This window comes from Mastigoproctus giganteus, chromosome 3 (assembly GCF_048544385.1).
Source record: "Mastigoproctus giganteus isolate SK-2022 chromosome 3, ASM4854438v1, whole genome shotgun sequence".
NCBI classification, from domain to species: Eukaryota; Metazoa; Arthropoda; class Arachnida; order Uropygi; family Thelyphonidae; genus Mastigoproctus; species Mastigoproctus giganteus.
Window position 1 is genome coordinate 2014445 of NC_143577.1, and position 19248 is coordinate 2033692.

Below are 19248 nucleotides of genomic sequence, written 5' to 3' on the forward strand. Positions count from 1 at the left end.
CCCATGGAAATTTTCATGCTTCATGTTCTCTGGCATTATACAAGAGCGTGAAATGACTTGCACACCATTCTACTGCTCTTTTCCTTGTTCCCACATCTGGGATGGTGCCCCCAAAATATCTCTCAAATTTCAATTTCTGTTCAAAAGAAGACAGTCAGGCTATAGTGAAGGCAGTTTTGAATATTTCATAATTTTTTTTTTATTATTAGTCAGTTTGGTTCTTTGCTTTGCTTTGTAACATCACAATATAATTGCAATAACAATATTTTGTTTTATTTTATTTATTTATTATATATTTTTTATTTTTTTATTATTTTGTAGCCTTTGGGGCTGGATTAGCATACAGCCCCAAAATGTGGTCCTGAGTAACACACAGACATCTAGCAGTGTGCATTTCAGCTGGCTACAAAAAATGCAAATGCACTGTTAATTGTTGAAAAAAGGCTCATCTGTTTTATCTGATGCAATAAAACTGTTACAAGGCCGCCATAGCCTAGTGGTCAGGCGCGCAGGTGCATAACTACACATGCCTTGAGTGATCGGGGTTCAAGCCTGTGACTGCTGAATACTGTGCTGTTTCTTGTATTCTGTCTATTTGACTGACTGTTTGGTCGTCCCAGAATATAAACAGAAAATTTATTTATTTAAAGTTCTAAAATCTTTTGGCCTTGGTGGGTGTACAGAGTATAAATGAAACCTCATTTATTGTATTTAATTTAAGTCATGCATTCTAATTTTCACATACCACCATTCAGAAATTAATGCAGCCATGCATTAATATTTCTCAATGAAGTTTTTTTTTTAGTTGTTCAATGCATAATTATATATAGTTAAGTTTTCAAAAAAATTTAAGTTTCTTGGTAACCATACTATAATTTTCTCACTCTTACATTCATTTCCCTTGACAATAACTACAAAAAAAAAAAAAAATTAGCACACGCGCACACACACCCCTTCCCTAACAAAAAAAAAATCAGAATGAAAATCAAACTTTGTTGGCAAAGCTTAGTGTTTCACTGCCAGAAGATGTCAGAAATCTCTGTGGTTTTGTATTCCTCACTCCTATAAGCAGCCACCATTAAAATTAAATAGATTTAGCCACACTGAAAGAAGTGTGGTTAAATCTATTCACTAAAAGTTCTAACGTGTAGGGTGGGATAGATTTTCTACTCCAGATGTTTTTGACCATGACTCCATAGTTGCTAAACTTAAATACAGTTTATCACTACTAAAATTATCCTTTAGAATTTTCCTGAGAGGTACTAAAGAGTATAGCAATATTAAAAATCTTTTCAGGTGAAATATTTTCAAAGGCAAAAAATGTCTTCCCTTGGGAATTTTTAAAAACAACTATACACAACAGAAACTGAGAAAAACTTATCTGATATGAAGAAATAAACTTTACCTGCTGATATGGATTACTTGTCCATCATTAACCCCAGTTTCATTCATCAGTTTTATAGCTTCCCTTGTGCAAATGCATAGTCCCAAAACATTTACCTGCATCAAAAAATATTTTAAAAAAATATATGTAATAAATATTGCAAAGTATGTGTGACTTCAAATAATCTCACTAAAGAATCAAAAAAAATCTGCTTTTCATTAACTTGAAAACTGCATTCACACGTTTCCATCAAGAGTGCAAGATAAAGTTACATTATTCAAGTAATCTGTGTGGTTTCCATAAATTTTGTGAAGATGGGCACCCTTCACAGACTTAACAGTATAGATGATTCCATAAAAGCTCTATTGGGTTTAATGTCAGGCAATTGGTATGGCCACACCATAATTTGCAATACTCCCTCCTGTTTTTTAGTTGCTAAAAAGTCCCTACACAGCTTAGAATTGTTTTAGTTCATTCTTTAGTTGTAAGGTAAAATTTCTCTCACAAAGTCAAAGTCCAGAGGCTATTGTATTATATTCAAGAATATTTTTATAGTTTTCATTTTTTAAATTCCTTCAATTCTGATGATTTCATCCACCCCAGAAAAACAGAAGCAACCCAGATCATAGTGGAACCACCACCACTGTGTTTAGCTGTAGGCAATAAACAGTGTGGCACCATTTTTTTTTTTTTTTTTTTTTTTTCAGTTCATCTCAGACTCTACACTTGCATCCAAAATTTTCAAATTTGGATTCATCCATCTATAGTACATTTTTCTCCTCTTCAATTGTCCAATGTTGATGGCTCTTAGCCCAAGCCATTTCTTTTTATTTTTCAGTTTTAATAAGGATTTTCAGGCCGCTACATGACCATGAAGTCGTGCTTGTTTAAGACGAAATTTTACGGTGGATGTAGACACGGGAGTTTTCTGTTCCTCTTGAACTCAGCTCAAATTTCAAGTGCAGTAGGTTGTAGATTGCAGTTAGAAATCAGTGTTCTGTCTTATTTTGTGCTTCTGTTCTTATGTGCAATCATCCTAATCATAAGTTGTCCTTTAAACTGACTCAGTTGCTGATGCGCCAATAAAACCCAAACCAACCAACCAACCAACCTTTAAACTGACAGTCTCCTTGAACTGTCGAATAGTAGTTTGTACTCCTTTAAATGAAACGTGGTTTTTTGCCAATACTTCTCATAGAATAACTTTCTTTATAAAGAGTTATAATAGCACTTCTTTTTGTTCAACAATCAGTTCCTTATTTCTTGTCATGTTTATCATGAAACACAAAACTTACACCAAACACTCTTTCGGAATGATGGGTGTTTGATTTTATAAATTACAACTCTTACATCTTAATTTATAGTTCCAAAACACTCTAGACTCATCGACAATCTTCTATAATAGTGAAGCAATACTCCCACTTGCTATAATATCCTAGTATCACCTACAGTGTTCTACCACATTCAAGGATCTTCTGCAATGTTCTATCACATTCAGGAATGCTACACCTTTCTGGAATATTCTTGAATATTTCTTAAATATTTTCTGTTTTTTTCCCCCATTTTTATACATAATATAAATTTAATTTTACAGATAGAAATTTAATAATAATAATAATAAAATTGAATAATAGAAATTCAATAATAAGAAACAATAGAAATTTAATTTTATAATAGAAAATATTTTAATAAAAATTGGTAAACAAGTTGGTGCTATTTTAATAAAAACTTTGAAAATTAAGAAAAATGAAATCTGATTCTAAACTTTTAGGCAGGAGTGGTGTACAGTATAAGTTAAATATACTGTATAAGTAAGATATGTAGGATGTGTCGTTCCAAGTGTATTGCTCTGCTATTCTATGCAAATTGGTAAAACACCTGTCCAGTCTGCAAGCTCCACTTCCAGTTGACTACTGTCTAATTATGGTATTTACAGTACATTAAAGGCTTATTTGCTCATTTGTAATGGAGAAAAATGGTCTATAGTTAGCCAGTTATAGTTTTACAGTTAGGGCTATAACTGCCAGATATTGGATAAAAAAGTTTTCTGGTGCAGTTCATGTAGAAATGTTGCCAGAACTCACAATACACTTTGTATACCATTTCAGCATAATTCTCATCCTGGCAACTCTATGTCCCTCTCCTGCAGCAATGGAGCCAAAATTGAATTTCCCATTGTTTAGCTATGCTTGGTGAACTTGGTATGGCTACCAAGTTTGCCATGAAAAGCATGATAATTTCAGTAACAAATTATGATGTTCCATCCAGTCAAGAACCAAAAATAAGATCATTTAAGAATTTATTAATATTGTTTGTATTGCCCACTGTGAAATGGAAAGGTGATCTGATATGTATGTATGTATGTTTACCATTCCTTTACTCAAAATACAATGGGGGGTTGAAAAATTCATGGACTGAGCATAAAGGGGTAGTGGTACAGTGTTAAAAATTTCTGTACTTAATGCATAACTTCAATAGTAACCTGCCATGTTTCATGCTGTTTCAGTTTTATTCAAAATTTTTTTTCTTTATCTAAACTTTGGTTTTCCAATTAATGTGCTAAGGCTGTTCAAGAAAAGAAGGTTGTATATCGTAATTGGCTTGTTTCCAATTCTTCAGTTTCATTTTCTGCCTACACCAAAGTTTGCAACAATTGTAAAGCAGTTATTAATCAGTCCAAACTAGATTTTCAACAGGCTAAGAGTAGAAAACTTGCTTCTTGCCCTAATGGTAGCCGAGCATTCTGGTCTCTTGCCAAAGCTTATTGGCCACAACTTTTGCCCATCTCTGCTCCCACCTCTGTGGGAGCAAAGATGGGCAAAAGTTGCATCTGTCAAAACCAGATAGTTCTGTGGTCGCTTCAGCCAAGGATAAACCTGACCTACTAGCATTCCATTTTTCTTCCAACTCATGTATTAATGATCTTAGTAAAACACCTCCCAACATTCTCAACACACTCCATTCAATGCCTCCTGTGGTCTTCCGTCAAAAGGATGTCAGAAGGATTTTGACAAATCTTGATGCTAAGAAAGCTCCAGGTCATGATGGTATTTCTCCACTTGTTCTCAAAACCTGTGCTCCTGAACTTACTCCTGTTCTTTGCCGCTTTTTTCATTTTCTTATTTCAAAGGTGTTTTTTCTTCTGCTTGGAAATTTACTCATATCCAGCCAGTTTCTAAAAAGGGTGAAAAATCTCTCCCATCCAATTATTGTCCCATTCCAATTACTTGTACTCTTTATAAAGTATTGGAGAAATCAATTAACTGCCAACTCTTAAACTGCTTAGAAACATTCCATCAGTGTATATCCACTGGTGACAGAAAAGTTGGGTGAAATGCAAGCAGTTGCTCTTGACATCTCAAAGGCTTTCGATCACGTTTGGCATAAAGGTCTTCTAAACAAGCTTCCATCTTATGGTTTGCCAACTGCTTTTTGTAATTGGTTATCCAGTTTTCTCTCTGATCACTTGCTGAGGGTGATGGTAGATGGCTCTCTGTCCTGTAACTTCTCCACTAATGCTGGTGTCCCTCAAGGTTCAGTTCTTTCCCCCACTCTTTTCCTCTGTATATTAATGACTTTCTTCCATTGACTGGAAATCCTACCCAGTTAGTTTTTGCTGATGATTGCACATTGCATTCCACTTTCCAGTTCGAGAAACCTTGCCCTGCTCAATCGGCTTCAACTTCTCGAATATCCACTACCAATTCCTTCAATGCCAATCTCCAGGTAATTCCCCAGTGGGGCAAACACAACTTAGTTGATTTCAATCCTTCTAAAACTCAGTCTTTTCTTATATCTTGCATAAAGGATTCTTCTGCTCCTATGCTTATCTTTGGTGACACTCCGATTTCTAGGCAAGTTGATATATTTCTTTTGAGGATTACCCTGACTTCTAATCTCTCTTGGCACAAGCACATTACAAATATTGCTTCCTCTGCATCTAAAACATTTGGTTTTCTCTTTTGCTCTTGGCATTACTTTTCTTCCAAACAGCTGTTCACTCTGTACAAATCGCAAATTTGCCCTACCATGGAATATTGTTCCCACATCTGTGGTGGTGTCCCCAAAACCTCTCTTAGGCTTCTACTTTCCATTCAGAAGAGGGCAGTTAGGTTAATTAATGATTCATCTCTAACAGAGTCTCTCTACTCGCTGTCTCATAGACGTACTGTTTCTGTTGCATGCCTTTTCTACAGATACTTCCATTGGCACTGTTCTTCTGAATTGGCTTCTATAATTCCCACTCTCTCTTTCAAAACAGTTCGAACACGTGCCGCCACCAGCCAATATCCATTTACAGTCCAACTTCAAACTCACAGAACTAACTTTTCATCTTCCTCGTTTATTCATTCAACTGCCGTTTTCTGGAACAACCTTCCTTCATATGTATTTCCTGAAAATTACAGTCTACAGAAGTTCAAGTCTAATGTCAACAAATATCTTCTCTCGTCTTCTCAACCTCCAACCCTAGTACGGTACCTCTCATGTTTGGGGTTTTCATAAATAAAAAAAATAAAAAAGTACTGTTTTTGTTTTTGGTTTATTACAGATTCTGAAGATAATAAAATTATGTAGATAAGAAAAGATGGACAAAATCATTCACCATGTAGTCATCCAATATTTGGAAAAAAAAAAGGGACTAAAATGGAAGGATGTCCCTTCCTATTCCATGGTTAAGAAGTGGAATTTAAATGAGAGAAGGAGCATATGGAAGCTGACCCACCTGTGGAAGACTTACAACGTCCAACTCTCTAGAAGTTGTTGACAGTGTGCATGATCTGGTGATGAATGATCAATAAGTGACAGTTCAACACATTGCCAGCTCTTGGGCATCTCATTTGAATGTGTGTTCCACATAATAATAGAGGTTCTCACTACAAAAGAGGTCAACACAGTGAGGCCCAAAGTTGTTGATATCAGTTCAAACGTCAAGTGAACATTTGCATCATTTTAAAGATCCAGCAAATTTCCTTGCAAGGTTTGTAACAATGGATGAGACATGGATCTGTCACTTTCAGCCAGAGACAAAGGAGCAGTTCCAAACAGTAGAAACATAGCCTTTCTTCCCCTTCAAAAGGAAACCAAGTTGATTCCTCCTGCTAGCAGCAAGGTGATGGCATTGGTTTTTTTCGAATGCTGATGAAGTGTTGCCAGTGAATTTACTTTTAGAAACACCAGATAGTCACAGGGGCATATTATGCAGAGCTTGTAAGGCATTTGCATGAAAGACAACTGCCAAGGAAAACTCAGCAAAAGAGTCCTATTCCATCAGCCAGCGCAACTGCTGACAAGTCTGCTATTGCCATAGCTGCACTGCATGAGTGTGGCTTTGAAATTTTGAACCAACCCCCATATTCACTAGATCTAATACCATTGGACTTTCACTTATTTCTTAATTTGAAAAAATACCTGGCTGGAATCCATTTTCCCACTGACATCAACTGCTGCACTGGATGCATTCCTGGAAGTCCAAGAGAAAACTTTCTTCGCAGCTGGAATCAACACATTGCAGCATTGGTGACAAAAGTGCCAGTTATAGTGATCACTGGTTATTACAATCAGCCACTTTAGAGAATCAAATTCCAAAGAACCGATTCAAATCAATAAAATACACTACACTTTATCGTTTATTAGAATCAATTTTGAACACTTGTGAAATTTTGCTAAAATACATTTCTAGAGGTCACAACCATAAAACAATAAAAACAATTTGAAGTTTTTGGTTTATTGGGCCTTTTCGTTTGTACAATCTGTTATAAACAGGTAGTTTTTTTTTTTTTTTTAGTTAGTTAGCATTAGCATTAGTAGAGGCATTTGATGCAAGAAAGCAAGCTTATGCAGCATCAGCCAAAAAAAAAAAAAAAAAACCCACTTCCACTTCACACCTCTGTTCGTTTAAAATACCTGTCCAGCTGAGCCTTAAACTTATTTAGGCTATCAACCTCCACTACAAGGGATGGAAGTCTGTTCCACCAACCAACCACCCGCTGGCTAAAGGCAAATTTCTGCACGTCTATCCTACATCTGTCCTTCCTCAATTTGAATTTATGCCCTCTCAGGTGATTATTCTGAGCTAGAGGAAGAATCCCATCAGCATTGAGCATGCTCAAACCATTCAAGGCTTTATACACCTCTATCAGATCACCTCGCTGGTGCCTAGTCTCCAGACACTGTAATTTGCAAAACTTAAGCCTTTCTTCGTAAGAGCACCCCTTTGTTCCATTCACTAATCTTGTTGCCCTTCTCTGTACACGTTCCAGCAACTCTACATCCTTCTTGAAATGAGGCCTCCAGACCTGTATACAGTACTCTAGGTGTGGCCTGACCATTGCCTTATACAAGGGAATAATCACCTCCTTATCCCTGCTGGAAAAATTCCTGTATATCATTGACAATACTCCATGAGCTACTCTTGCAGCCCGTCTGCACTGCTCAGAGAACTTCATATCTGCCTGCACAACCACCCCCAAGTCCCTTTCATTCTCTACCACTGTCAGTGTAGTACCACAGAGTTGATACGTTGCTCTGGGGTTGCTGTTTCCCATGTGTAGTACTTTACATTTGTCAATGTTAAACTTCATTTGCCACCTCTCAGCCCATCTGCTCAACCTTTCCAGATCCTGTTGCAGCAGCATAGTGTCAGTAGTGTCCTTGACAACCCTGCCAACCTTTGTATCGTCTGCAAACTTGGACATTAAGCTTGATATACCATCATCAATATCATTTATAAATACAGAAAACAATAATGGACCCAACACTGAGCCCTGAGGGACTCCACTAATAACATTAGTCCACGATGAGCAGTGTCCATTGATTACCACTCTCTGTCTTCTCCCCCTCAACCACCCCTTTATCCATAGCAGCAATTTGCCTCCAATGCCACACTGCTCCAATTTGTGTAGCAGTCTTCCATGTGCAACAGTATCAAAAGCCTTTCTAAGATCCAAGTATATAATATCAAAGCTATTCCCTGCATCCAGTTCTTTTGTGACTGCATCATAATATCCAATCAAATTGGTCAGGCAAGACTTCCCCTTAACAAAACCATGCTGTGTCCGAACTATAACTGAAGTCTTGTCTAAATGATCCTGCAGTGCTTCTTTAACCAGTGCCTCCATTAACTTTCCTGGAACAGAAGTTAAGCTCACAGGTCTATAATTACTTGTGTCAGCCTTTGATCCTCCTTTGTGAATTGGGGTCACATTTGCACATTTCCAGTCTATGGGTACCTCCCCTGAGTCCAAGGAAGCTCTCATAATTATGGCTAAGGGTTTGCTTACTTCCTTTGCTGCCTCCTTTAATATAACTGGATAGATCCCATCCACCCCGGGTGCCTTTCTTGTGTTTATCTTCAACAGTTTCTCCTCCACTTTAATCCCAGTTATTTCAAGATTCTGTAGCTTACTGCTAGAGTTGAATACACCTCTGGCATTCCCCTCGCTGAATAACTCCTCATGTGTGAATGTCGATGCAAAATATTCATTTAGTTTGTTAGCTACCTGAGCAGGGTCATCAACAGTTGACCCATCAATATCAAGTGGACCAATCTGATTCGTCCCCTTCCTTCTAGAGTTTACATAAGTAAAGAACTCTTTGCTGTTTTTCTTTGCATCCCTTGCCAAGGATTTCTCGTAATCTGCCTTCGCCTGCCTAACCTCCTTTGTAACTTGGTTGCATATCAACTTGTATCTATCATAGGCTTCTGTGTCATGTGTTAATTTGTAAGTATCCCATGCATTTTTCTTCTCTGCCATATGCCTCATTAGTTCATCTGACATCCATTTTGGCCTAAACCTTGAACAATATTTCTTAGTTGGTATGTAAAGCCTAGTAGCTTCCAAGATTAATTCTTTGAATGCTTCCCATTTTGAATTTGCTGTTGGTAACATCATCAGTTGGTCCCACTGTATAGAATTTAAATACTGTCTCAGTCCATCGTAGTCGCCTTTACAGAAGCAATAACCCTTCCCTTTACCCCTAATGGTAGTTACCTCTTTGAGTAAATCCCACTTCAGCACACTGTGATCACTGCCACCTAGTGGTTCATTTATCTGCAGATTCTTAATGCATGAAGAATCACTGCTGATAATCAAATCAAGAGTATTACTGCCTCTAGTTGCCTCCCGAACATGCTGATGTAGAAAACAATCATCCAATAAATCCACAAAAGCCCTGCTAGTGTGTGAGTGACCAGCCCCCAAATTCCAGTCAATATCTGGGAAATTAAAATCTCCCATTATAAGACTCTCTGATTTACTGGCCCACTCTATTTCCCTGTACAGTTCCTTATTATACTGATCAGAGTCATTAGGCCTATAGCACACTCCTACTCTCAATTTTGATCTCCCAATGCTTATGTCACACCAAACTGACTCAACACTGCACTGTCCAGCGATGTCGACTGGCTTCACTTCCTTGGTTTTTATGTGTTTCTTAACTAATAGCATAACCCCTCTCCCCTTCCTATCCTGTCTATCCTTTCTGTAGACGTTGTACTCCCCAAATTCCAGTTCTGCATCCCTTATATCTGTGTGACACCACGTCTCTGATATCCCAACAATATCTGCCTTTGATGTTTTGAGCAATACCTCAAATTCATCAAATTTATTTACTAAACTCCTAGCATTGGTGTACACGCAAGTATACCTGCACCTGTTTCTATTCTTAGCTACCCTAACACAACCCATGTGTTTACTTGTACCGCAATGGCTCCCAGCAGTCTCTGAAATATCATGCATCTTGTTTTTCAGGCTTCTGCTCATTCTAATAGAAGCAGTGCAAGAATCTCTTTCACCTCTGCCAGTGGCTACTGTCAATCTATTGGTCTTTGTCTCCCCCCAAGCTAGCAGTTTTCCGACCCACCTAACACTGCCTCGATAGCATCAGCAAATATTCTTGCACCCTTTCTATTTAAGTGTAAAGTTGTTGGCGCATCGGCTTCTGTGGCCATAATGCACCTCCCAAGGTTTTTGCAGTACTGTGATCCAAGCCCGAGGCGGGATTCGAACCCGCGACCTTTGGGTTGCCAGGCAGGCACTTTACCCACCCGGCTAGCCCGGTCGGCATAAACAGGTAGTTACTACAGCTTTAACAGAAGAAGAAATTGCCCAGTCTGTTACTGATAATTTCACCGAGGTGGAAAATGAGGATAAACCTGAATGAATTCCAGTTACAAAACAGCAAACTCATGAAGGTGTAGCCATCCTGAGGAGAGCATTGGAAGAAACTGGCAAAAGTCATTGTGAATATACACCCTTATACAATATTGAAAAATCTATAAATAGACTTTCTAGTGATAATTTAAAGCAATCTAAAATAAGTGACTATTTAAAATTATAATCATATTACAAAGTTATGTTTAATTAATATGTATATTAATTAAGCTAACCTGTGGATCTTGTGATTCTTCCAAGTTTCACACATCATTTAACTGGTAATAAAGGGCATATTTGTGCTTTATATCTTTATTTTTATAGCCTGTGGATAATATTCATCAATTTTTGTTATTACAATTAAAATTCAATTTGCAAATGTATATTGAAAAGTAACATTACCTGATTCCTCAAATAAACCCTTCATACTCAGGCCACAAACTTTTCAAATGTCCCTCGTATGTCATCAGATTACACAATTCAAACAACTGTGCAGATTTGAATGGAAATGCATGAATTAAATTTAGTGTACCACTAAATTTAAATGATGGAGTTTGAGGGATTTTAATGTTTCAATCCAAAAAAAATGCATGATGATCAGTCAGAAAGTAATACCTCTTAATTTTTATTTAATGAAATGTATAACATATGTATGTGAAAATTACACCATACATAGCCACAAAATTGATGAAGATAGTTATTTTTAAATGTAAGGCCTCATCTTTCTGAAGTCCACCCCCCATGACAACAGCACATATTTTAACTCTGTAAAATTCTATTTCATGCTCTTCAACCATTGCTGCACAGTATATTTTAGCATGTCACCTTTGTAATAATGTCCACACAGTCCATTCAAAGGGAAGGTGAAGCATCATGGAATTATCTGTCAAATGAGAGTGAGTTCAAATTCATAATATATCTCCACAGCAATCCAAGTTTTCTGGGTTCCTAAAAAGAAAAAAAGTCAATAAGAATCATCTTCCTTATCTCAAAGAACTGTGGCCATTACTTTTCCTGCTGACACTGCTTTCTTGAATTTATTTAACCTTGGAGAACTGGTATGTTATCCCAGTGTTAGCCTCTTGGACTCTGCTTCGAAAATGAACTCAGGTCTCAACCTCTGATAACCTATGGTGATGTATGATCATACACTTCAATCATTTGTGTATACAAATTGAATTTTCATATTTGGCAACTAAGAATTTCATCACTGACTACTGCTTTCTGTGCATGTCTTAACTAAGCTAAACTATGCAGAACTGATGCTGAATGTTCCAGTGCTATACTGATATTATTACCATACACATAAGGTAAAGCCCTAAAGAGGAAAAAACAGAACATTGTTAGCTCTTGCATTCATTACCTTTTTACATTTTAATTAATTGTCCTTGCTTTTCTTATGTGAGATTAATGAAATGACACAGGGCATTACATCAATATTTTCAATGTCAAGATCAGGTGAGTTAATAACCAATACCAAGCAATGATCCTTGAGGATGACTTCAATAAGCTTCTGGGATGGTCAGAAAAGTGGCAAATGTGTTTTATGCTGCAAAATGCAAGTTCTTACACTTGGAAAAATAACAACTCCAAAATAACTTACACACTAGTCAGAATTGAATCAAAAATGATAGGTGAAGAAAGGGATTTAAGGGGTTTATGATATAAACAGACACAAGTTCTCTATGCAGCATTGACAGGTGGCAAGGAGGGTACCCATGGTATCTTGTTAGTGATTTGTCTAACATTTGCATTAGAAAGAGGGAAGTCATAATACTTCTGTATAAGGAATTGTAAGATTATAAATAATATATCTTGGAATAATATGTCTAATTATGGAGACTGGCCTAAAAAAATACACTGAACTTCAAAAGGGCCAAATACAGGACAGGTAGCACACCTGCAAAAATGGCACCAATATGAGGAAAACAAGCTGCAGAGCTTGGTTTTCGTTGCTGGATTTGTTGGTGCATAAGCAACTGGAGTTATAATGTGGTCCCAGCTGTGTTTGTTTCACAAGTCACAAGGGTTCAGATAGCAGAACTTGGTAACCAGAGGTGTATAATACTCTGAGGGAGAATAGTAAAATAAACGAAGGTGAATTTTTCACGGTTAAAAGTGAGATTAGAACTAGGGACTATAAATTAAAATTACAGTTGAAGAGGTAAAGGTTGGAATACCCCTTTCAATTCTGCCAAGCTGCCAGCCTCCTTGCAGCTTGGCAAAATTCAAAGGCTGGTTGGATTGGTACCTAGATGTAAGAAAGCTCCAGTCTTTTGGTGGAACAAAAGACTGAAGCTTTCTGGCACCATATGGCTACCTGAGAGACCCTTGTGTTATACCAATATTGCTACTAAAAGTATGTGCAAACAAATCAAATATAGTTAAAATACACACATCCAACATTTTCTTCCATGATTCAGTGCTTCCAGCCAAAAGTGTTGCAGTTTCAGCCAAACCTGCATTATTAATGCACACATCAATCTTCCCAAAATGTTCTCGAATTTGTTTGAAGACAGCAATGATATCCTCTTCTTTAGTTAAATCACACCTGCAAATATTAAGAACCACACTAATTAGTTACCTATTGCAGAATATCTACATAGATATAATAAGTGAAACTAATAGTAATATTTATTGCAGATGAAAGATCTGTAGCTCACTGTCCAGAGAAAGAAAAAGCACTCTGCATTAAATGAAACTGGTTGTTTCAATGTATCAAAATGAAAAAACTAGAAGTAATATTAAAACTGAACAACAACGATAGCATAAAAAACATCCGGATGATAGAATATTGATGCTAGCAGTAACATTAGCAGAATCTTGCTGCTAGCAGCATAACCTTAAAGCATTTTTTCCTGTTTATTTTCTTTTTTATCAACTAAAGAAAATTTTGGTTTAATTGCTATTACTACATATATTGGTGTTTAAAAGTTAAATTACTGATAAAAGTGCAAATCTGCAAAACTTGCACTTTTGTTATCAGTAATTTAATTTGTTAAAACCAATATATGTAGGAATAGCAACTAAACTAAACTAAACTAAACTAGATACATAAAAAAATAATAATAAAAATAAAATTTAATAAGCATTCAAAATGTTTCATCTTTTCTTGATAGCCCATATGTGAACTAATATGGGCCATCTAGAAAACAAGTTCTGAATGCTTTTTTTTTTTTTTTTTCATTATTATTATGTATTGGACTAGCACTTGTGAATTCAATGGCATTGAACATGGAAGACATACAAGATTTTTTAACACTTAAAAGGATGCACCCAAGCAGGAATATTCTGTAAGCAAGACAGAATATACTACTGAGCAGTGTGTGTGTGTGTTTTGGTGAAAGAACTTCACTGAAATGGCAGTTTTGTTACAGTGTATCATGAAATTAAAGTGAAATTTTGTTGCAGAAAAGGCTCATAATAATCAAAAATTTTGAGGTTAATAAAGAAATCTATAATTCGAATAGCAGAAGACTACTATAGAAAATTATACAAGGAGTGAGGGAATGATGCCAGCAGTGGGGAAGATGGATCCCAAATTAGTAACACATACAACATACCCAATATTCTTCCTGATGAGGTAGAACATGTGTTGAAAAAAATGAAGAATCAGAAAGTGCCCGGGAGAAGATGAAGTTACTGTAGAGTTTTTAAAATTGGGAGGAAGAGACATGACACAAAAATTGGCAAGACTCTTCACAAAATGCATTAGTAAAGGTGTGATGCCTAAGGTGTGGAACAATGCAATCATAGTTCTGCTGCATAAGAAAGGAGATAAATCAGAAATTGGAAATTATAGACCAATAAGCTTGTTATCCCACATCTACAAGTTGTTCACAAAGGTCATTACTAACAGATTAGAAAGAATACTTGATGAGAATCAACTGAAAGAGCAAGCTGGCTTTAGGACAGAATTCTCAACTATGGATCACCTTCACGTAATATCACAGCTATTGGAGAAAGCAAATGAATATAAAACACCATTATGTCTGGCATTTGTCGATTATGAAAAGGCATTTGAATCCATACAGCACATGGCAATGTTTCGGGCACTGGAAAGACAAGGCATAGATAACCCACATATTATGATTTTGAAGAAAATATATGAGAATGCTACCTCCTTTATTAGACTAGACAAAGACAGTAGCAAATTTAAAATTGAGAAAAGAGTTCGACAAGGAGACACAGTATCTCCAAAGTTGTTTAATGCTGCCTTTGAGGAAGCTTTCAGAAGATTAGACTGGTCGCAGAAAGGAGTCAATGTGAATGGAGAGTACCTAAACCATTTACGATTTGCAGATGACATTGTGGTCATAAGCCATGATCCCAAAGAATTAGAGGAGAATCTTAATCAGTTATGCACAATTAATAAAGATTTTGGACTAAAGGTGAATATGGCTAAAACAAAAGTAATGACGAGCAAGTATGTCACAGAAAGGGACATAATGATTGAAGGAGCAGTAATTGAAAAGGTGGAGTCATATACTTTTCTGGGACAAGTTATTAGCTGTAATAATGATAAATGGCTGGAAGTCAAGAGGAGAATAAATTTTGGATGGATAGCATTCAGGAAATAGTCACATACTGAGGAGCAATATTCCAGTTTGTCTGAAACGTAAAATAATGAACCAATGTATACTCCCCCACCATGGCTTTTGGAAGTGAAACTTGGGCACTCACCAAAAGAATGGAAGAGAAGCTGAGAACTACACAGCGAAGAATGGAACAAATTATATTGGGAATCAGAATGTTAGATAAGAAGAGAGACACGTGGATTAGGCAGCCAAGTAAAGGGCATTCTTATCAAAACTAAAGAACTAAAATGGTCTTGGGTAGGACACATATTTCGAAGACATGATGACAGATGGACTAAGAAAATAACAGAATGGTACCCAAGAGGAGCTAGAAGAAAACCTGGAAGACAACGGCGGAGATGGACAGATAAAATTCATAAGTTTGTGGGTAGTAAATGGATGGCCATTGCACAAAACAGAAGGAACTGGAAAGTTGCTGATGACGATGAACATAGGGATTTTATTGTCTGTGCATCCATGACCATTTCCAGGTGTCACTTGAAGTTTACCAGATCTCCAACCAGCATTTATTTAGAAATGCTCTTCGTAATCTGAGCAAGCAGAAGAAAAATCCCTTGTTTTATGTTTTTTTACTGAGTTAATAGTAATGGAGGCATGTGATTATTATTATTAGTAGCTATATGGTGCAAGGAAGCCTGAGGCTTATGCTGCACCAGCCAAAAAAAAAAAATTTTCCCGAGAGAGAGAATCACCAAGAAAGAGAAGGTTGATGATATCCAGCTCAGGATCCTGAATGTGCCAAGCCCAAACTAACAAGATGTGAGCTCCTGGGATAAAATGCAAGATGGTAGATAACTCTCATCAACCGGTGCAATACCACCACTTTGCTTATTGAAGGCTTGAAGTGGTGGTCTCTTTGTTTGTTATTTGGTTTTTAGGAGCATTAGCAATTAAGGCCATATTGCTCCGGGGATATGCGGTGGTCATTCTCTAACCTTTCCGCATCCTCCGTATTTGGTGGTCACAGGCTCGAACCCCGGTCTAAACAAGAAGCGTGTGCTATGCACTTCTGCTCCTGCCCACCTGGCTACGTAGGCACCAGCAATTGTATGATCATGCTTGCAATACCATATGCAAGTATAGAGACCATGCTAGGCTACGGAGGCACCCCCCTGAAGTGGTGGAACCCACGTTTAGTCTCCAGAGCTAAGTTCCGGTCAGCCCTTCTCCATCCCTTCCGTCATGCTGTATGACTGATGACTTTTGAGGTTATTATGGACATTATGGCGAGATCCAATCAGACTGAACCTATTGGTAACTCTTTAGAAGGCTTCCAGATCACCTAGTGTATAATCTTGCTACCTCTACTCTGCCAGATAGTGACTGGAGGGAGTCTGAGTAGTGTGTATGCGGGGAACATTGTCAAGGCCACATTATGTCAAGGATCTGGGTATATTCTTACCATATGTATGCCATATCCAAAAATTTCATTACTTCATACAGCATGCCCCCCCAACTTTTTCTTACTATTGAATACACTAGGGCTTGCATAAAACCGAGAAATTTTCAAACTGAGTTTAACCAAAGTTTACTCTTAAAACCGGTTTTAAAATCAATTTTCTCAGACTTAGGGAAAATAATTAAAAGCGTATAACACAGGTATTTATTTTATCTTGGGCAGATTGTACAAATCGTAATCAAATCTTTTAAACAAAATCTATCACCACTTATAGTAAAAAAAAATAAAAAAATTAAAATGCTCCAAAAAAGTAACCAGTATTATTAAAACGAAAATTATAGTTCCTCAGAGCGAACGGTTTAATATACTTAGAACATACATATAAAGAACGGTTTAATATACAAAATGCTTTCGGCTGAGTAGACAGCCGTCTTCAGTTAAACAGAAAATATTAAATGACAGTTAGAATGGAGATGTGCACTGCCAAACTGGTGCATGAGGCGCGTGGCTAATTGTTTGAGGTTGAAGTTTGTGGCTGTGACGTATGGTGGTGACGTGGCCAGCGTTGTCTATGGACAGAATTATTGCTTCTGTGATGGGGTTAACTTGACAACCACTGTTCCTGTTCAAAGAGGTATCCGAGCATTTTATGTTTAACGATTCCAACCAGGTGCGCCGTAGGTAATGGTGGGACCTGTCCACAACCACGACATCGCGGTGTGGGTCAATGTCATGGTGGGTTGTCCAGACGTGCTCGGCAATAGCTGAGTGCTCCACATCTGTCAAACGGATCGCCCTTTTATGTTCTGAGAGGCGTTTCTCAAGCCGACGTCCAGTCTCTCCAAAGTAGCAGCTAGTGCAGTCACGGCAAGAGATGCGATAGACCAAACCGCTCTGCAGAAGGGTGGGGACAGGTGTTTTCACGTTGGAAATGAGAGAATGTAGTTTCCTGCCTGGGAGTTGGATGCACTTTATCCCATGTGATTTTAGGATTCTACCGATCCGTTGCGACGGGTTGGGGTAGTATGGGGTAGTTCATCCCATACTACCCCAACCCGTCGCAACGGATCGGTAGAATCCTAAAATCACATGGGATAAAGTGCATCCAACTCCCAGGCAGGAAACTACATTCTCTCATTTCCAACGTGAAAACACCTGTCCCCACCCTTCTGCAGAGCGGTTTGGTCTATCGCATCTCTTGCCGTGACTGCACTAGCTGCTACTTTGGAGAGACTGGACGTCGGCTTGAGAAACGCCTCTCAGAACATAAAAGGGCGATCCGTTTGACAGATGTGGAGCACTCAGCTATTGCCGAGCACGTCTGGACAACCCACCATGACATTGACCCACACCGCGATGTCGTGGTTGTGGACAGGTCCCACCATTACCTACGGCGCACCTGGTTGGAATCGTTAAACATAAAATGCTCGGATACCTCTTTGAACAGGAACAGTGGTTGTCAAGTTAACCCCATCACAGAAGCAATAATTCTGTCCATAGACAACGCTGGCCACGTCACCACCATACGTCACAGCCACAAACTTCAACCTCAAACAATTAGCCACGCGCCTCATGCACCAGTTTGGCAGTGCACATCTCCATTCTAACTGTCATTTAATATTTTCTGTTTAACTGAAGACGGCTGTCTACTCAGCCGAAAGCATTTTGTATATTAAACCGTTCTTTATATGTATGTTCTAAGTATATTAAACCGTTCGCTCTGAGGAACTATAATTTTCGTTTTAATAATATGAATCGGGAGCGCATAGGCCTCTTTCACCAAAAGTAACCAGCTTGAGATTATACAAAATTACAAATTGTATTCAAATCCTTTGAATAAAAACTATCTTCTCGTATAGTAAACAAAAAAATAATAAGCCCTATAATAATAAATAAATAAATATGTGAAAAAAAACAGCTTGGGGAAATTACTTTACTATTTATTGCTCAGCTTTTTTTCTGAAAATGATCCTTTAAAAAACACAGTATATTAAGCATTTTTCCTGATAGACTTGAACTTATTTTTGTGTTAAAGAGACCAGTGATCAAAAACACTCTCTCATATTGGACACTTGTTGGTTTAATAGTCAGCAGTGCTCTAAACTTTCTCCAGCTTTTCACTTCTACTGCTAGTTGCCTCCAAAATTTTAAATTCTTTGCTGATTTCCAATTCACTCGGATATTTTGGAGGCTCTTCAGTTAATCTCTTTATTACACTATCATACTCTCGCATGAGTGTATCTCAACATCGGAACTAGACGAGTCTTTGTTTCCTTCTAAAAGAACAGTTCATTTATTTTCAATTTTCAGTTTCTTCATTCCACACTGACTCCTTCGGAATGTTTTGCAAATAATCTCTGATAAATCTCTTCAGCATGCTTTTTCAAAACTTGCTTACTTGGAAAATCAAAAGTTCTTGAACCTGAATCTTCTTTCCTAAACTTTTTGGGGTTGTGTAGATAGCTCAGCAAAGCTACAGTTTGGCAATTTTGTCTTGCATTGTAACGCTGCAAAAGGCTTTGGTGAAACTTTAAAGCAAATGGGTTTTCTGCTGTATCAAGCTTAGCCAGCAGAAATTCTATTGAAGACTCTGCTTTAAGTAAGTCTGTATCTTCTGAGGTTATAGCCTTCAGAATCATTTCAACTGGTCACAAAGTTTCACATAGCAATTCAAGTGTTTTCCAGTCATCATCAGACACAGCTTCAGTTGACAGT

The 19248-nt window shown here is 37.5% G+C and overlaps 1 protein-coding gene across 2 annotated transcripts in view; it reads right to left on the minus strand.

The window, feature by feature from the left end:
* Positions 1 to 19248, minus strand: part of LOC150087608 (dehydrogenase/reductase SDR family member 11-like) — a 57286-nt gene that overhangs the window by 15210 nt on the left and 22828 nt on the right. For both annotated transcript variants that reach the window (XM_090369885.1, XM_090369884.1), the window contains exons 3-4: positions 12934 to 13087; positions 1406 to 1500 (exon numbers count right to left, since the gene is read on the minus strand). In XM_090369885.1, coding sequence (XP_090226011.1) covers positions 1406 to 1500; positions 12934 to 13087 — 249 coding nt within the window. The remainder of the gene's footprint in view (positions 1 to 1405; positions 1501 to 12933; positions 13088 to 19248) is intronic.